Consider the following 18,109-nt stretch of genomic DNA (forward strand, 5'->3'; position numbering starts at 1 on the left):
TTATGTTTCTTTTGATGGCATAGAAAGCCCTTCTTGTCTTGTCTCTCAGATAGTTCTCAGCTTTGTGGAAGTTACCTGTGGCGCTGATGTTTAGGCCACGGTATGTATTGTTTTTTTGTGTGCTCTAGGGCAACGGTGTCTAGATGGAATTTGTATTTGTGGTCCTGGCAACTGGACCTTTTTTGGAACACCATTACTTTGGTCTTACTGAATTTACTGTCAGGGCCAAGGTTTGGTAGAATCTGTGCAGAGGATCTAGGTGCTGCTGTATGCCCTCCTTGGTTGGTGACAGAAGCACCAGATCATCAGCAAACAGTAGACATTTGACTTCTCTCTCTCTCTCTCTCTCTCTCTCTCTCTCTCTCTCTCTCTCTCTCTCTCTCTCTCTCTCTCTCTCTCTCTCTCTCTCTCACTCACTCACTCACTCAGATGCTGAGTGGAACAGTAAGGAAAGAGTCACTTCTTAAATGAAAATGTCTCAGACATATCAATAGAATTAGCCTACTGGAATTGGCAAAGCCCCTCAGACTATTTGAGGTGTAGGTTGGCTGCACCGTCATGGGTACACTCAATATGGCTGACAGCTGACATGGTCTACTATTCTAGAGTCACAAATTAAACCGACTCAGATTCCCTTCCCAAATGAAGCTTTTTCTGAAACTCACTTAGATAATACCTTTGATAATACAGTGGTAGCAATACATGGTTATAACATCTACAGAAAAGACAGAAGGGCCAATGGGGGCGGTGCTGCGGTTTATATTCAGGGCCATATTCCTGTAAAACTTAGAGAGGATCTCATGTTAAATACTGTTGAAGTAATATGGCTACAGGTTCATCTGCCTCACCTGAAGCCCATTCTTGTGGGAAGCTGCTATAGACCACCAAGTGCTAACAGTCAGTATCTGGATAATAATGTGTGAAATGCTTGATAATGTATATGATATCAACAGAGAGGTATATTTTCTGGGTGAAAGGATTGGACTGTTTTTTTCAATTTTCGCCTAAAATGACATACCCAAATCTAACTGCCTGCAGCTCAGGACCTGAAGCAAGGAAATGCATGTTCTTATACCTTTTGAAAGGAAACACTTTGAAGTTTGTGGAAATGTGAAATTAATGTAGGAGAATAATACACAGTAGATCTGATAAAAGATAATACAAAGAAAACACTTTTTTCCCCTTCTTTTTTCCCGTCATCTTTGAAATGCAAGAGAAAGGCCCTTAACTCCAGGCTCAATTTCGATTTTGGCCACTAGATGGCAGCAGTGTTTGTGCAACGTTTTAGACTGATCCAATGAACCATTGTATTTCTGTTCAAAATGTTCTATCAAGTCTGCACAAATATGCATAATTGGTCAATATATACATTTTCAAGTACATAACTGTGCACTCTCCTCAAACAATAGCATGGTATGTTTTCACTGTAATAGCTACTGTAAATTGGACAATGCCGTTAGATTAACAAGAATTTAAGCTTTCTGTCCATATAAGTTGTCCTGGGAAATGTTCTTGTTTCTTACAACGTCATGCTAATCATATTAGCGCACGTTAGCTCAACCGTCCCGAGGGTGGGACACCGATCTGTAGAGATCCTTAAGAGGTTTTTAAGGTATACAAATGTAATAGTTTTGCATTCTCTTTTACACACGAAGGTGTACCTCCCCGCACAACATGTCTGTGCTCTTTCTTAATGAGGGAGATGTCACGGAACACGGACACGTCACCGGATGTCATCAGAGGTATGTTTTCTTTTCCCCAGTGATCTAGAATGGTTAGACGTTGTATTTCATGTTCTATGAGGTGTTCATTCAAACTCTGACAAAGAGTGATACTCTCTAAGGTATGTTTAATGCTCTTTATACATTTGATAGCAAGAAGCTGCACGGGCGGCTAGCCACCAAAACAACAGCAAATGAAACTTGCATCCATTGCAGTTTTTTTTTATTTAACCAGGCAAGTCAGTTAAGAACAAATCCTTATTTAGAACGACAGCCTCCCAGGGAACAGTGGGTTAATTGCCTTATTCAGGGGCAGAACATCAGATTTTTACCTAGTCAGCTGGGGGATTCGATCAACCTTTCGGTTACTGGCCCAAGACTCTAACCACTAGGATACCTGCCCCTTATTACCAGACTATGAGGTGGGCGTGTCTCTCAGGTTTACCTGAGAACACAGGGTACACAATCTGGGAGAAACATGCAGAGGTTCACCAGAGGAGAAAACGAGTAAGCCTTTTTCAACAAGCAGCATCTGTGTAACACTAGGTTTATTAGTCCTGTATTACTCCTGGTTCTGTATTACTCTTGGTCCTGTATTACTCCTGGTCCTGTATTACTCCTGGTCCTGTATTACTCCTGGTCCTGTATTACTCCTGGTCCTGTATTACTCCTGGTCATGTATTACTCCTGGTCCTGTATTACTCCTGGTCCTGTATTACTCCTGGTCCTCTTATTACTCCTGGTCCTGTATTACTCCTGGTCCTGTATTACTCCTGGTCCTGTATAACTCCTGGTCCTGTATTACTCCTGGTCATGTATTACTCCTGGTCCTGTGTTACTCCTGGTCCGTAGAATAGAACGGTCATGTATTACTCCTGGTCATGTATTACTCCTGGTCCTGTATTACTCCTGGTCCTGTATTACTCCTGGTCCTGTGTTACTCCTGGTCCGTAGAATAGAACGGTCATGTATTATTCCTGGTCATGTATTACTCCTTGTCCTGTATTACTCCTGGTCATGTATTACTCCTGGTCCTGTATTACTCCTGGTCCTGTATTATTACTGGTCCTGTATTACTCCTGGTCCTGTATTACTCCTGGTTCTGTATTACTCCTGGTCCTGTATTACCCCTGGTTCTGTATTACTCCTGGTCCTGTATTACTCCTGGTCCTGTATTACTCCTGGTTCTGTATTACTCCTGGTCCTGTATTACTCCTGGTCCTGTATTACTTCTGGTCCTGTATTACTCCTGGCCATGTATTACTCCTGGTCCTGTATTACTCCTGGTCCTGTATTACTCCTGGTCCTGTATTACTCCTGGTCCTGTATTACTCCTGGTCCTGTATTATTACTGGTCCTGTATTACTCCTGGTCCTGTATTACTCCTGGTCCTGTATTATTACTGGTCCTGTATTACTCCTGGTCCTGTATTACTCCTGGTCCTGTGTTACTCCTGGTCCTGTATTACTCCTGGTCCTGTATTACTCCTGGTCCTGTATTATTACTGGTCCTGTATTACTCCTGGTCCTGTATTACTCCTGGCCCTGTATTACTCCTGGTCCTGTATTACTCCTGGTCCTGTATTACTCCTGGTCCTGTATTACTCCTGGCCCTGTATTACTCCTGGTCCTGTACTACTCCTTATTGGCTGCTTTTACTTCACTCTGTGGTCCAACTCATCCCAAACCATTTCAATTGGGTTGAGGTCGGGTGATTGTGGAGGCGAGGTCATCTGATGCAGCACTCCATCACTCTCCGCCATCACTCTCCGTCAAATAGCCCTTACACAGCCTGGAGGTGTGTTGGGTCATTGTCCTGTTGAAAAATAAACTACTCACAATCACGACCAGATATGATACAGCCTTGATTTGAACCAGGTACTGACGCCTCTTGCACTGAGATGCAGTGCCTTAAACTACTGCACCACTCGGGAGCCCAAATCCATTCCAGGTGACTACCTCATAAAGCTGGTGGAGAGAATGCCAAGAGTGTGCAAAGCTATCATCAAGGCAAAGGGTGACTAGTTTGAAGAATATAAAATATAAAATATTTTGTTTAACACTGTTTTGGTTACTACATGATTCCATATGTGTTATTTCATTGTTTTGATGTCTTCACTATTATTCTACAATGTAGACAACAGTGAAAATTTGACTATTTTCACAATAGTCCAATAATTTCATAAGATATCAAAAACTACAATCAATGTAAGAATGATACATGTCAGAGGTTGGAATTCCCCTTGAATATCTCTCAATCTGGGTTTGGTGAGGCTTTGAAGTGAAGTTCAGACTTGAATTGTATGAATATGCATTGCTTGAGTCTGATGCATTTGTTTAGTGTGTTCTAATGTTTTCTTCGTGTTTTGCTTCTAGCTGCACGGTGGAGAGTGCTTGCAGAGGATGAGAGAGACATTTGGATGTGAGCTAATGTTGACCTGATTAGTAATGCGGAGGATGGCTTGAAAAACGACAAACCAGTGTGGCTTTGTCAACTACTACAGAGCCGCTTGGAGACCAGAGCTACTTGGCGAGCCACACCACACGGATCATGTCTGGGGAGTTTTCACCAAGGCAACCTAGATCCCACGGACCCCTCAACGCTATAGAAAAACACTAACCCAAATGAAGGCTCGCTCTGGGCCAAGCGCTGGAAAAAGTGGTGCTTGAATATTATTTCTGAAGATGTGTGATATTAAAAATAAAAATCATTAAAAGTAATTCATTCATTCATAATTCACTGTAATGAATTAATGTAATAATAAATTGTGTTTTTAATATACCAGTGACAGTCACTACGGCAAGCTAGCAATGACTAGCATTAGCATTCGGTGGGGTGAATAAGCATGCTCAACCTGCGGACCGAGATTTACTGCAACTGACGTCAAAGATACTGGCCTTTCAAGACCTGTCCTGGTAAGTGGGTGGACAGGTGTGCTCTTTGCTGGGGATTTACTGAACCATTACCAGACATATACACATCCGTGTACATCCACACACATTAAGTCTTTGTTATCGGAGATAAACGGGACGTGTACAAGGCCAAACACGGCTGGACACATGACCGCAAATTTCCAGAAATGTTATGCTTTCGGAATCTTGCACTGGAATGTTGTGCCTTTTCATGCAGTGAATTATGGATCATGCTGTCATACTGTTGTGACAGATGCGGACTCATACTGTTCTCTTGGATGTAATATTAAATATGCAAAACAGGACATAAATTAATGTAGGAGCCTTTCTAAAAGCAGTATAAGACCTACAACAAGATTACAGTTTGACCTTGTAGCTGTCCTACGTTATGAAGAATATATTTTGATCCTCTTCTCAGAGGGCAACAGTTTTGTGTCACTGTTAATTGCAAACAGTATTGATTTGAGATTCAATTTCACAGCAGAAAAAAGGTTCCAAAAGGGTTCTTTGGCTGCCCCACATGTTGTCCACCCAATCACAGGACCAGAGGATGAATCTAGTACTGAAATCATAAGCTACAGCTAGCTAGCACTGCACTGCATAACATGTGGTGAGTAGTTGACTCAAAGAGAAAGAAATACAAGAATTGAACAGTTCTTAACAACTTAATTTCTTTAAAAAAAGCAGAAGAGAGCGAGAGAAAGCTAGCCATATTATTTTTTTAACTTTCACTCTGCAGCTAACTAATTTAACTCAAACACCCGGCTCAAACAGAGAGGAATGCTATTTATGTTAGCTAGCAGATTAAGGCTATCCAACACTGGAACTCTTCCAAATCAAGGTAAACCTTCTGTTTTAATTAATTTATTGCCACCAGGGCCCGCTGGTGTAACTGCTAAACTGCTTGCTGTACACTGTACTGCATGATTGTAGCGGGTTTACTAACGCATTAGTTCTAGTAGCTACTGTATGTTGACTATGACGCAAGCTAATATGGTGACATTTATGGTATGAAGGTTTGGCTTGGAATTGTTTTTTTTGCCTGGTCACAGACACCTGTTGTGTTGTACACTGAAGTCCACAAGCGAAGGGAAAAGGTGAGAGGAGGAGAGCGTGTAGATGCCAGAAGGAATGAGTAAAGTGATGATGCTGTTTGTATGTGGCTATTAATGAAAGTGAACTGTGTGTGCGGATGATCAGGGGTGATTTCATTCCGCCAACGGAACGAAACAGGGATACACCAACCTGAATTTGGCCAATAGAAACTCTTATTTGCCAACTGTTTGGACTAATGATTCCACCCCAGATCAGCTAGATGCAGGCAAGAGTGTGCAAGGTGTTACTGAATGTGTCAATGTCTGTCACCTTGATTACTCCAATTTGTCTCTCAACCTGTGCACCTACTGCGCGTTATAAACTGTCATTCGTAGGCTAGGTTGTAGCAACCTCGTGATGGGTACAGGGAACATTAGAGCATCATGTAGTAACCTGAACCTATCCATGTTACATTGAGCTGGGTGAATGGAATATGAATGACAATAATCCAATATGCTGTAATAGAAATAAGGCCAGGCTCATAAAACAATTGTCCTCCCTAATCTTAAACAGCACCAACCGCCACTGGTGTAGGCCTATTGAAACAAACTGACATTCTTAATAATTGGCTATTTCACACATGAATACAGATTCAACATTGAGTTGCAGACATTTACAGTACATGACTAGAGTATCTAATGTTGGTACAGTACTGCAGTATCTTTCTAATGTTGTTTCTTTTGACATTAGTCAACAGGTAATGTGATTAGTGAGAAGGTAAATCCTGGTTTCAAGCTGCCTTGACAGAAGTTACATAATGTTCTTGTGTTTCCAAGACTGCACGAGGAGGAGTATATTCTGTAGCTAACGGCTGGAGATGAGTAGGCATTAGCTCCCCTGTGGTACACACACACACACCCTGACACACACACACACACACACACCCTGACACACACACACACACAGCACACGTCGTTATCTTTAGAGTGAAAACACCATTAGGGAAATCCCTCATGTTAATGTGATGGCGACAAAGCCACACAAAATGCCAGAGAAGGCAGGTGCTCCATGCAGATAGATGATAGCTATGGTTATGAAACAACGTAACATGGTGAACCATAAGGGATCTTGTCTTGTTCTATTATCTTTGGATTCGTTGTTATTATGTTATTATTCTGGGTGCTTGCTGTAGTCTTGGCCCTTACTAGCGCTCTGTGAGTGTGTGTGTGTGTGTGTGTGTGTGTGTGTGTGTGTGTGTGTGTGTGTGTGTGTGTGTGTGTGTGTGTGTGTGTGTGTGTGTGTGTGTGTGTGTGTGTGTGTGTGTGTGTGTGTCTTGGGGGTGTTTGGCTCTGCACATTAGCAGGTCTAAAGTGGAGAACATCTTTCACTTTGGATGTGTTTTAACCACAGACTGTATCTAGCCCTGTTGGTGATGATATTGTCCTGTTGGTGATGATATTGTCCTGTTGGTGATGATATTGTCCTGTCGGTGATGCTATAGCCCTGTTGGTGATGCTATAGCCCTGTTGGTGATGCTATAGCCCTGTTGGTGATGCTATAGCCCTGTTGGTGATGATATTGTCCTGTTGGTGATGGTATTGTCCTGTTGGTGATGCTATAGCCCTGTTGGTGATGATATTGTCCTGTTGGTGATGGTATCGTCCTGTTGGTGATGCTATAGCCCTGTTGGTGATGATATTGTCCTGTTGGTGATGGTATTGTCCTGTTGGTGATGCTATAGCCCTGTTGGTGATGATATTGTCCTGTTGGTGATGATATTGTCTTGTTGGTGATGCTATTGTCCTGTTGGTGATGCTATAGCCCTGTTGGTGATGATATTGTCCTGTTGGTGATGGTATTGTCCTGAGGGTGATGCTATAGCCCTGTTGGTGATGATATTGTCCTGTTGGTGATGATATTGTCCTGTTGGTGATGCTATAGCCCTGTTGGTGATGCTATTGTCCTGTTGGTGATGCTATTGTCCTTTTGGTGATGATATTGTCCTGTTGGTGATGCTATTGTCCTTTTGGTGGTGCTATTGTCCTGTTGGTGATGCTATTGTCCTGTTGGTGATGCTATTGTCCTGTTGGTGATGATATTGTCCTGTTGGTGATGATATTGTCCTGTTGGTGATGCTATTGTCCTTTTGGTGATGATATTGTCCTGTTGGTGATGCTATTGTCCTGTTGGTGATGATATTGTCCTGTTGGTGATGATATTGTCCTGTTGGTGATGCTATTGTCCTGTTGGTGATGCTATAGCCCTGTTGGTGATGCTATTGTCCTGTTGGTGATGCTATTGTCCTGTTGGTGATGCTATTGCCCTGTTGGTGATGCTATTGTCCTGTTGGCGATGCTATAGCCCTGTTTGTGATGCTATAGTCCTGTTGGTGATGCTATTGTCCTGTTGGTGATGCTATAGTCCTCTTGGTGATGCTATTGTCCTGTTGGTGATACTATAGCCCTGTTGGTGATGCTATAGCCCTGTTGGTGATGATATTGTCCTGTTGGTGATGCTACTGCCCTGTTGGTGATGCTATAGCCCTGTCGGTGATGCTATAGCCCTGTTGGTGATGCTGCTGCCCTGTTGGTGATGCTATAGCCCTGTTGGTGATGATATTGTCCTGTTGGGGATGCTATTGCCCTGTTGGTGATGCTATAGCCCTGTTGGTGATGCTATTGTCCTGTTGGTGATGCTATTGTCCTATTGGTGATGCTATTGTCCTGTTGGTGATGCTATAGCCCTGTTGGTGATGCTATTGTCCTATTGGTGATGCTATAGCCCTGTTGGTGATGCTATTGTCCTGTTGGTGATGCTATTGTCCTATTGGTGATGCTATTGTCCTGTTGGTGATGCTATTGTCCTATTGGTGATGCTATAGCCCTGTTGGTGATGCTATTGTCCTGTTGGTGATGCTATAGCCCTGTTGGTGATGATATTGTCCTGTTGGTGATGCTATAGCCACGTAGGTGATGCTATAGCCATGTAGGTGATGCTATTGTCCTATTGGTGATGCTATATCCCTGTTGGTGATGCTATTGTCCTGTTGGTGATGCTACTGCCCTGTTGGTGATGCTATAGCCCTGTTGGTGATGCTATAGCCCTGTTGGTGATGCTATTGTCCTGTTGGTGATGCTACTGCCCTGTTGGTGATGCTATATCCCTGTTGGTGATGATATTGCCCTGTTGGTGATGCTATAGCCCTGTTGGTGTTGATATTGTCCTGTTGGTGATGATATTGTCCTGTTGGTGATGCTATAGCCCTGTTGGTGATGCTATTGTCCTATTGGTGATGCTATTGTCCTGTTGGTGATGCTATAGCCCTGTTGGTGATGCTATAGCCCTGTTGGTGATGCTATTGTCCTGTTGGTGATGCTATAGCCCTGTTGGTGATGCTATTGTCCTGTTGGTGATGCTATATCCCTGTTGGTGATGCTAAAGCCCTGTTGGTGATGCTATAGCCCTGTTGGTGATGCTATTGTCCTATTGGTGATGCTATTGCCCTGTTGGTGATGCTATTGTCCTGTTGGTGATGCTATAGCCCTGTTGGTGATGCTATAGCCCTGTTGGTAATGCTATTGTCCTGTTGGTGATGCTATAGCCATGTAGGTGATGCTATAGCCCTGTTGGTGATGCTATAGCCATGTAGGTGATGCTATAGCCATGTAGGTGATGCTATTCTCCTATTGGTGATGCTATATCCCTGTTGGTGATGATATTGTCCTGTTGGTGATGCTACTGCCCTGTTGGTGATGCTATAGCCCTGTTGGTGATGCTATTGTCCTGTTGGTGATGCTACTGCCCTGTTGGTGATGCTATATCCCTGTTGGTGATGATATTGCCCTGTTGGTGATGCTATAGCCCTGTTTGTGTTGATATTGTCCTGTTGGTGATGATATTGTCCTGTTGGTGATGCTATAGCCCTGTTGGTGATGCTATTGTCCTATTGGTGATGCTATTGTCCTGTTGGTGATGCTATAGCCCTGTTGGTGATGCTATAGCCCTGTTGGTGATGATATTGTCCTGTTGGTGATGATATTGTCCTGTTGGGGATGCTATTGTCCTGTTGGTGATGCTATTGTCCTGTTGGTGATGCTAAAGCCCTGTTGGTGATGCTATAGCCCTGTTGGTGATGCTATAGCCCTGTTGGTGATGCTATTGTCCTGTTGGTGATGCTATAGCCCTGTTGGGGATGCTATAGCGCTGTTGGTGATGCTATAGCCCTGTCGGTGATGGTATTGTCCTGTCGGTGATGATATTGTCCTGTTGGTGATGCTATTGCCCTGTTGGTGATGCTAAAGCCCTGTTGGTGATGCTATTGTCCTGTTGGTGATATTATTGTCCTGTTGGTGATGCTATTGCCCTGTTTGTGATGCTATTGTCCTGTTGGTGATGCTATAGCCCTGTTTGTGATGCTATTGTCCAGTTGGTGATGCTATAGCCCTGTTGGTGATGCTATTGTCCTGTTGGTGATGCTACTGCCCTGTTGGTGATGCTATAGCCCTGTTGGTGATGCTATTGTCCTGTTGGTGATGCTATAGTCCTGTTGGTGATGATATTGTCCTGTTGGTGATGCTAAAGCCCTGTTGGTGGTGCTATAGCCCTGTTGGTGGTGCTATAGCCCTGTTGGTGATGCTATAGCCCTGTTGGTGATGCTATAGCCCTGTTGGTGATGCTGTAGCCCTGTTGGTGATGCTATAGCCCTGTTGGTGATGCTATAGCCCTATTGGTGATGCTATTGTCCTGTTGGTGATGCTATTGCCCTGTTGGTGATGCTATAGCCCTGTTGGTGATGCTATAGCCCTGTTGGTGATGCTATAGCCCTGTTTGTGATGCTATTGTCCAGTTGGTGATGCTATAGCCCTGTTTGTGATGCTATTGTCCTGTTGGTGATGCTATTGATCTGTTGGTGATGCTATAGCCCTGTTGGTGATGCTATAGCCCTGTTGGTGATGTTATAGCCCTGTTGGTGATGCTATTTTATTTTTTTATTTTTATTTTTATTTTACCGTTATTTTACCAGGTAAGTTGACTGAGAACACATTCTCATTTGCAGCAACGACCTGGGGAATAGTTACAGGGGAGAGGAGGGGGATGAATGAGCCAATTGTAAACTGGGGATTATTAGGTGACCATGATGGTTTGAGGGCCAGATTGGGAATTTAGCCAGGACACCGGGGTTAACACCCCTACTCTTACGATAAGTGCCATGGGATCTTTAATGACCTCAGAGAGTCAGGACACCCGTTTAACGTCCCATCCGAAAGACGGCACCCTATACAGGACAGTGTCCTCAATCACTGCCCTGGGGCATTGGGATATTTTTTAGACCAGAGGAAAGAGTGCCTCCTACTGGCCCTCCAACACCACTTCCAGCAGCATCTGGTCTCCCATCCAGGGACTGACCAGGACCAACCCTGCTTAGCTTCAGAAGCAAGCCAGCAGTGGTATGCAGGGTGGTATGCTGCTGGCTTATAGCCCTATTGGTGATGCTATAGCCCTGTTGGAGATGCTATAGCCCTGTTGGTGATGCTATGGTATTTTTGTATGGCTCTAGGAAGAGAGCAGGTATGTCCAATAATCTCTGTGTGTTTTCAAGTACCTAAGTTTTGCCTGCACACAAGTTTTCTCTAAAACATGAATCAATTCTTCAAAGTCACAGTCAAACAAAGTCAGTCCTGACATGTCCCAGACAGACAGAATGATGGAAGAGACATGAATGAGGTGTGTGTGTGTGTGTGTGTGTGTTTCTGTCTGTCTGTCTGTGTGTCTGTCTGTCTGTGTGTCTGTCTGTCTGTCTGTCTGTCTGTCTGTCTGTCTGTCTGTCTGTCTGTCTGTCTGTGTGTGTGTGTGTGTGTGTCATTGTAAGTCAAGAGGCAAAGACTCCTGAGTAGAAGTCGTCTCAGATTGGGTATCAGCCCCTGCCCTCTCCTGTCCTCTGTTTGGCTGCAGACTGACTGCCAGACACAAACACACACTGCCACACTCGAACAACAGATTTTGTGTAATAGATTTTGTCCGAGTTCAGTTAAACTGTAAACGACCTGAAATAGACATAAATTACTTAAAATGAAGGAATGTTCAGTGGAGGATGAAACATGTTGTGTGGGCATAGATACTGTAAGCTGTAATAGGTTATTGTATGAAGAATGTGTTGACATTGTGTGAATGACCTGTACTTACTGAAAGCGACTTAGGCTACTTCAGATTACCGAAGATTCAGTGTGGATAATGGATATAGAAGAGTCATAATAGCTTATTGAATTGAAAAATGCCATCACGTTTTACAGTTGTCTCTTAAAATGTCATCTCAATATATTATAACATCTGTAGGATTTAGCAGTTATGGGTCTCTGATGCCATGTGACACCTTTAATTCTAATTCTAGTTCGTCAGAAAATCTCTACCCTGGTCTCATATTGTAGTGCTGTAGACAACTCTTCTAAATCTCTACCCTGGTCTCATATTGTAATGCTGTAGACAACTCTTCTAAAACACTACCCTGGTCTCATATTGTAGTGCTGTAGACAACTCTTCTAAATCTCTACTCTGGTCTCATATTGTAGTGCTGTAGACAACTCTTCTAAATCTCTACCCTGGTCTCATATTGTAGTGATGTAGACAACTCTTCTAAATCTCTACCCTGGTCTCATATTGTAGTGATGTAGACAACTCTTCTAAATCTCTACCCTGGTCTCATATTGTAGTGATGTAGACAACTCTTCTAAATCTCTACCCTGGTCTCATATTGTAGTGCTGTAGACAACTCTTCTAAATCTCTACCCTGGTCTCATATTGTAGTGATGTAGACAACTCTTCTAAATCTCTACCCTGGTCTCATATTGTAGTGCTGTAGACAACTCTTCTAAATCACTACCCTGGTCTCATATTGTAGTGCTTTAGACAACTCTTCTAAATCTCTACCCTGGTCTCATATTGTAATGCTGTAGACAACTCTTCTAAAACACTACCCTGGTCTCATATTGTGGTTATGTAGATAACTCTTCTAAATCTCTACTCTGGTCTCATAGTTTACTACTGTTTTCTTTGTGCTCAGGAGAAGATCGTCCCAGAGAGAATGTGGTGGGCAGCACAGCAGACGGCCAGGCGGCAAACGGCGGGGCGCCGGGGGCGGAGCCTGCTACGGGGAGGTGGAGACTTCGTTGCTGCATCAAAATCACGGCCGTACAGGTGCGGAAGGCGCTGTGGGGCGTTGCCATGGTGATGTGTGTGTGCTCATCTTGGGCGGGGTCCACCCAGCTCGCCAAGCTCACCTTTAAGCAGGTAAAGAACCTGACGAAGTTGCATGCTAGACATACACACAAACTCAGATTGACACGATCCACAACTGAGTGCCAGATGAAACCTGTTAATAAGAATGTTAAAGTCATTTGTTTTGGATACCCAGTTTGACGCTCCCTTCACCCTCACCTGGTTCGCCACCACCTGGAACTGCCTGTTCTTCCCCCTCTACTACATCGGACACCTGTGTAAGAGCCCTGAGAGACAGACCCCCAGACAGAGGTTCAGGTAATCAATCAATCAATACAATGTATTTATACTGTTTACATCAACTGTTGTCCTAAAGGTTTAACCTCTACCGAGCACCTACCCCGGGTCCGGGAGCACCCCCCACCCCCCCACCCCCCCACACTGATTAGCATCGCTAGCATAGCGTCACAATTAAATAGTAGCATCTAAATATCATTAAATCACAAGTCCAAGACACCTAATGAAAGATACAGATCCTGTGAATAAAGCCACCATTTCAGATTTTTTAAATGTTTTACAGGGAAGACACAATATGTAAATCTATTAGCTAAACACGTTAGCAAAAATCACCATTTTTCTTGTCCACCATTTTCTCTCAACACCAGTAGCTATCACCAATTCGGCTAAACTAAGATATTGATAGCCACTAACCAAGAAAAAACCTCCTCAGATGACAGTCTGATAACATATTTATGGTATAGGATAGGTTTTGTTAGAAAAATGTGCATATTTCAGGTAGATGTCATAGGTTACAATTGCACCCACCGTCACAAATGGACTAGAATAACTACATAGAGCAACGTGTTTACCTAATTACTAATCATCAAACATTTCGTAAAAATACACAGCATACACTAATCGAAAGACACAGATCCTGTGAATACAGACAATATTTCAGATTTTCTAAGTGTCTTACAGCGAAAACACAATAAATCGTTATATTAGCATACCACATATGCAAACGTTACCAGAGCATTGATTCTAGCCAAAGAGAGCGATAACGTAAACATCGCCAAAATATATTAATTTTTTCACTAACCTTCTCAGAATTCTTCCGATGACACTCCTGTAACATCATATTACACAATCCATATACAGTTTGTTCGAAAATGTGCATATTTAGCCACCAAAATCATGGTTAGACAATGACAAAAGTAGCTCAGCTGGTCAGAAAATGTCCTGCACCATATTAGACAGTGATCTAGTCTTATACATAAATACTCATAAACTTGACTAAAAAATACAGGGTGGACAGCGATTGATAGACAATTTAATTCTTAATACAATCGCGGAATTACATTTTTTAAATTATCCTTACTTTTCAATACAGTTTGCGCCAAGCGAAGCTACGTCAAACAAGATGGCGTCCTAAGCCATTAACATTTTTCGACAGAAACACGATTTATCATAATAAATTGTTCCTACTTTGAGCTGTTCTTCCATCAGAATCTTGGTCAAAGAATCCTTTCTTGGGTCTAATCGTCTTTTGGTCGAAAGCTGTCCTCTTGCCATGTGGAAATTCCCACTGCGTTCGGCATGAACTGGAAACCTGCCCGGCGCTTCAAAGTGTCTCAGAAATAAATGTCCCAAAATCGCACTAAACGGGTATAAATTGCTATAAAACGGTTTAAATTAACTACCTTATGATGTTTTTAACTCCTATAACGAGTAGAAACATGACCAGAGAAATATTACTCCCTACACTAATGCTTGGAACAAGTGCGGGTCGGTGGCCACCGCGCGCCTGACGCAGCTGGAAAAGAGTTCCTACCTACAGGTTTTTTTTATTTATAGTGGCTGTGATTGGGCAATCGACACCATTCAAATCGTCATCACGTAAAGGCATCCAGGGGAAGACGTAAGCAGTGTCTGTATGCTCATAGCTATAACAGTGGCCTTTAAACTGACTCCAGATCAGGGGCCAAAATGTGTGAAATCTGACTCCATGTCAGGGAAATTGCTGTAGAATGAGTTCTGTTCCACTCAGAGACAAAATTCCAACGCCTATAGAATCTATAGAGTGGTTTCTATCCAATAATAGTAATAATATGCATATTGTACGAGCAAGAATTTAGTAGGAAGCCGTTTAGTCTGTAATGCAATTATGCTAATGAGAAAACAGCACCCCCTGTAGTCGCAAGAAGTTAACAAAGGACACCAGGGGACAAAGAAGGAGTGAAAACTATTTCAGACTGCATTGAGAGGCATAGCAGAGTATCATGGAAACCCAAATGTAGCCTTGTTGTAACATAATATGCCATTTTTATCAAGTTTATACATCATAATGGTGGCTCTGGTGTTTCATGATGGCTCTGGGATTAATATTTCCTCTGGGTGTCTAAAAGTGGAGGTAAAAAGTCATTACTTTCCTGAGTTAGGTGGGAGGTGTAGTGTGTTGAACTGCAGCAGTCTCTAGATGGACAAAAGCCTGTGCCTACAGTTAGATCAGCGTAGTCACATAACGTGCTCTTCCTCTGAGAGGAATCCCTTATCTCTACAACCCACTGGGCTGCTGCTGCACACACATAGAACTGTGTGTGTGCGTGTGTGAGTGCGTGTGTGTGTGTGCGAGAGCTTGTGTGTGTGCATACACGCCTCCATGCCTGTGAGTGCTTCCAGTCATGCGCTTGTGCTCGTACGTATGTGTCTGTGCATGCTTGCATGTGTGTGCGTGTTTGTCAGAGGTTCTAAGAGTGCTTATGCAAGGATCTGGTTCTGGGCTCTCCCTGCTCCCCTGGCTCTGACTGTGTGGCCTGCATACTGAACAGCCTTTATAATGTTATCTAACACAGCCTTTATAATGTTAGCTTACTAACACAGCCTTTATAATGTTAGCTTACTAACACAGCCTTTATAATGTTAGCTTACTAACACAGCCTTTATAATGTTATCTTTCTAACACAGCCTTTATAATGTTATCTTTCTAACACAGCCTTTATCATGTTATCTTTCTAACACAGCCTTTATCATGTCATCTTTCTAACACAGCCTTTATCATGTTATCTTTCTAACACAGCCTTTATAATGTTATCTAACACAGCCTTTATAATGTTAGCTTACTAACACAGCCTTTATAATGTTAGCTTACTAACACAGCCTTTATAATGTTAGCTTACTAACACAGCCTTTATAATGTTAGCTTTCTGACACAGCCTTTATAATGTTAGCTTTCTTTCTGACACAGCCATTATAATGTTAGCTTACTAACACAGCCTTTATAATGTTAGCTTACTAATACAGCCTTTATAATGTTATCTTACTAACACAGCCTTTATAATGTTATCTTACTAACACAGCCTTTATAATGTTATCTTACTAACACAGCCTTTATAATGTTATCTTACTAACACAGCCTTTATAATGTTAGCTTACAAACACAGCCTTTATAATGTTAGCTTACTAACACAGCCTTTATAATGTTAGCTTACTAACACAGCCTTTTTTAATTTTAGCTTACTAACACAGCCTTTATAATGTTAGCTTACTAACACAGCCTTTATAATGTTATCTAACACAGCCTTTATAATGTTAGCTTACTAACACAGCCTTTATCATGTTAGCTTACTAACACAGCCTTTATAAAGTTAGCTTACTACCACAGCCTTTATAATGTTAGCTTACTAACACAGCCTTTATAATGTTATCTTACTAACACAGCCTTTATAATGTTAGCTTACTAACACAGCCTTTATAATGTTAGCTTACTAACACAGCCTTTATAATGTTATCTAACACAGCCTTTATAATGTTAGCATACTAACACAGCCTTTATAATGTTAGCTTACTAACACAGCTTTTATAATGTTATCTAACACAGCCTTTCTAATGTTAGCTTACAAACCCAGCCTTTATAATGTTAGCTTACTAACACAGCCTTTATAATGTTAGCTTACTAACATAGCCTTTATAATGTTAGCTTACTAACCCAGCCTTTATAATGTTAGCTTACTAACACAGCCTTTATAATGTTAGCTTACTAACACAGCCTTTATAATGTTATCTAACACAGCCTTTATAATGTTAGCTTACTAACCCAGCCTTTATAATGTTAGCTTACTAACACAGCCTTTATAATGTTAGCTTACTAACACAGCCTTTATAATTATAATGTTATCTAACACAGCCTTTATAATGTTAGCTTACTAACACAGCCTTTATAATGTTAGCTTACTAACACAGCCTTTATAATGTTAGCTTACTAACACAGCCAAATGGCACCTTATTCTCTTCCAAATGGCACCTTATTCCCTTCCAAATGGCACCTTATTCTCTTCCAAATGGCACCTTATTCTCTTCCAAGTGGCACCTTATTCTCTTCCAAATGGCACCTTATTCTCTTCCAAATGGCACCTTATTCCCTTCCAAATGGCACCTTATCCCCTTCCAAATGGCACCTTATTCCCTTCCAAATGGCACCTTATTCTCTTCCAAATGGCACCTATTCCCTTCCAAATGGCACCTTATTCTCTTCCAAATGGCACCTATTCCCCTCCAAATGGCACCTATTCTCTTCCAAATGGCACCTATTCCCTTCCAAATGGCACCTTATTCTCTTCCAAATGGCACCTTATTCTCTTCCAAATGGCACCTATTCCCTTCCAAATGGCACCTTATTCTCTTCCAAATGGCACCTATTCCCCTCCAAATGGCACCTATTCTCTTCCAAATGGCACCTATTCCCTTCCAAATGGCACCTTATTCTCTTCCAAATGGCACCTATTCCCCTCCAAATGGCACTTATTCCCTTCCAAATGGCACCTTATTCTCTTCTAAATGGCACCTTATTCTCTTCCAAATGGCACCTTATTCTCCTCTAAATGGCGCCTTATTCTCTTCCAAATGGCAGCTTATTCTCTTCCAAATGGCACCTTATTCCCTTCCAAATGGCACCTTATTCTCTTCCAAATGGCACCTTATTCCCTTCCAAATGGCACCTTATTCTCTTCCAAATGGCACCTTATTCTCTTCCAAATGGCACCTTATTCTCTTCCAAATGGCACCTTATTCTCTTCCAAATGGCACCTTATTCTCTTCCAAATGGCACCTTATTCTCTTCCAAATGGCACCTATTCTCTTCCAAATGGCACCTTATTCTCTTCCAAATGGCACCTTATTCTCTTCCAAATGGCACCTTATTCTCTTCCAAATGGCACCTTATTCTCTTCCAAA

The 18,109-nt window shown here is 42.3% G+C and overlaps 1 protein-coding gene across 1 annotated transcript in view; it reads left to right on the plus strand.

The window, feature by feature from the left end:
- Positions 1-18,109, plus strand: part of LOC129844870 (putative thiamine transporter SLC35F3) — a 99,626-nt gene that overhangs the window by 44,282 nt on the left and 37,235 nt on the right. The window contains exons 2-3 of the mRNA XM_055913035.1: positions 12,726-12,952; positions 13,077-13,198. Coding sequence (XP_055769010.1) covers positions 12,726-12,952; positions 13,077-13,198 — 349 coding nt within the window. The remainder of the gene's footprint in view (positions 1-12,725; positions 12,953-13,076; positions 13,199-18,109) is intronic.

This window comes from Salvelinus fontinalis, unplaced genomic scaffold (genome assembly GCF_029448725.1).
Source record: "Salvelinus fontinalis isolate EN_2023a unplaced genomic scaffold, ASM2944872v1 scaffold_0244, whole genome shotgun sequence".
Lineage (NCBI taxonomy): Eukaryota > Metazoa > Chordata > Actinopteri > Salmoniformes > Salmonidae > Salvelinus > Salvelinus fontinalis.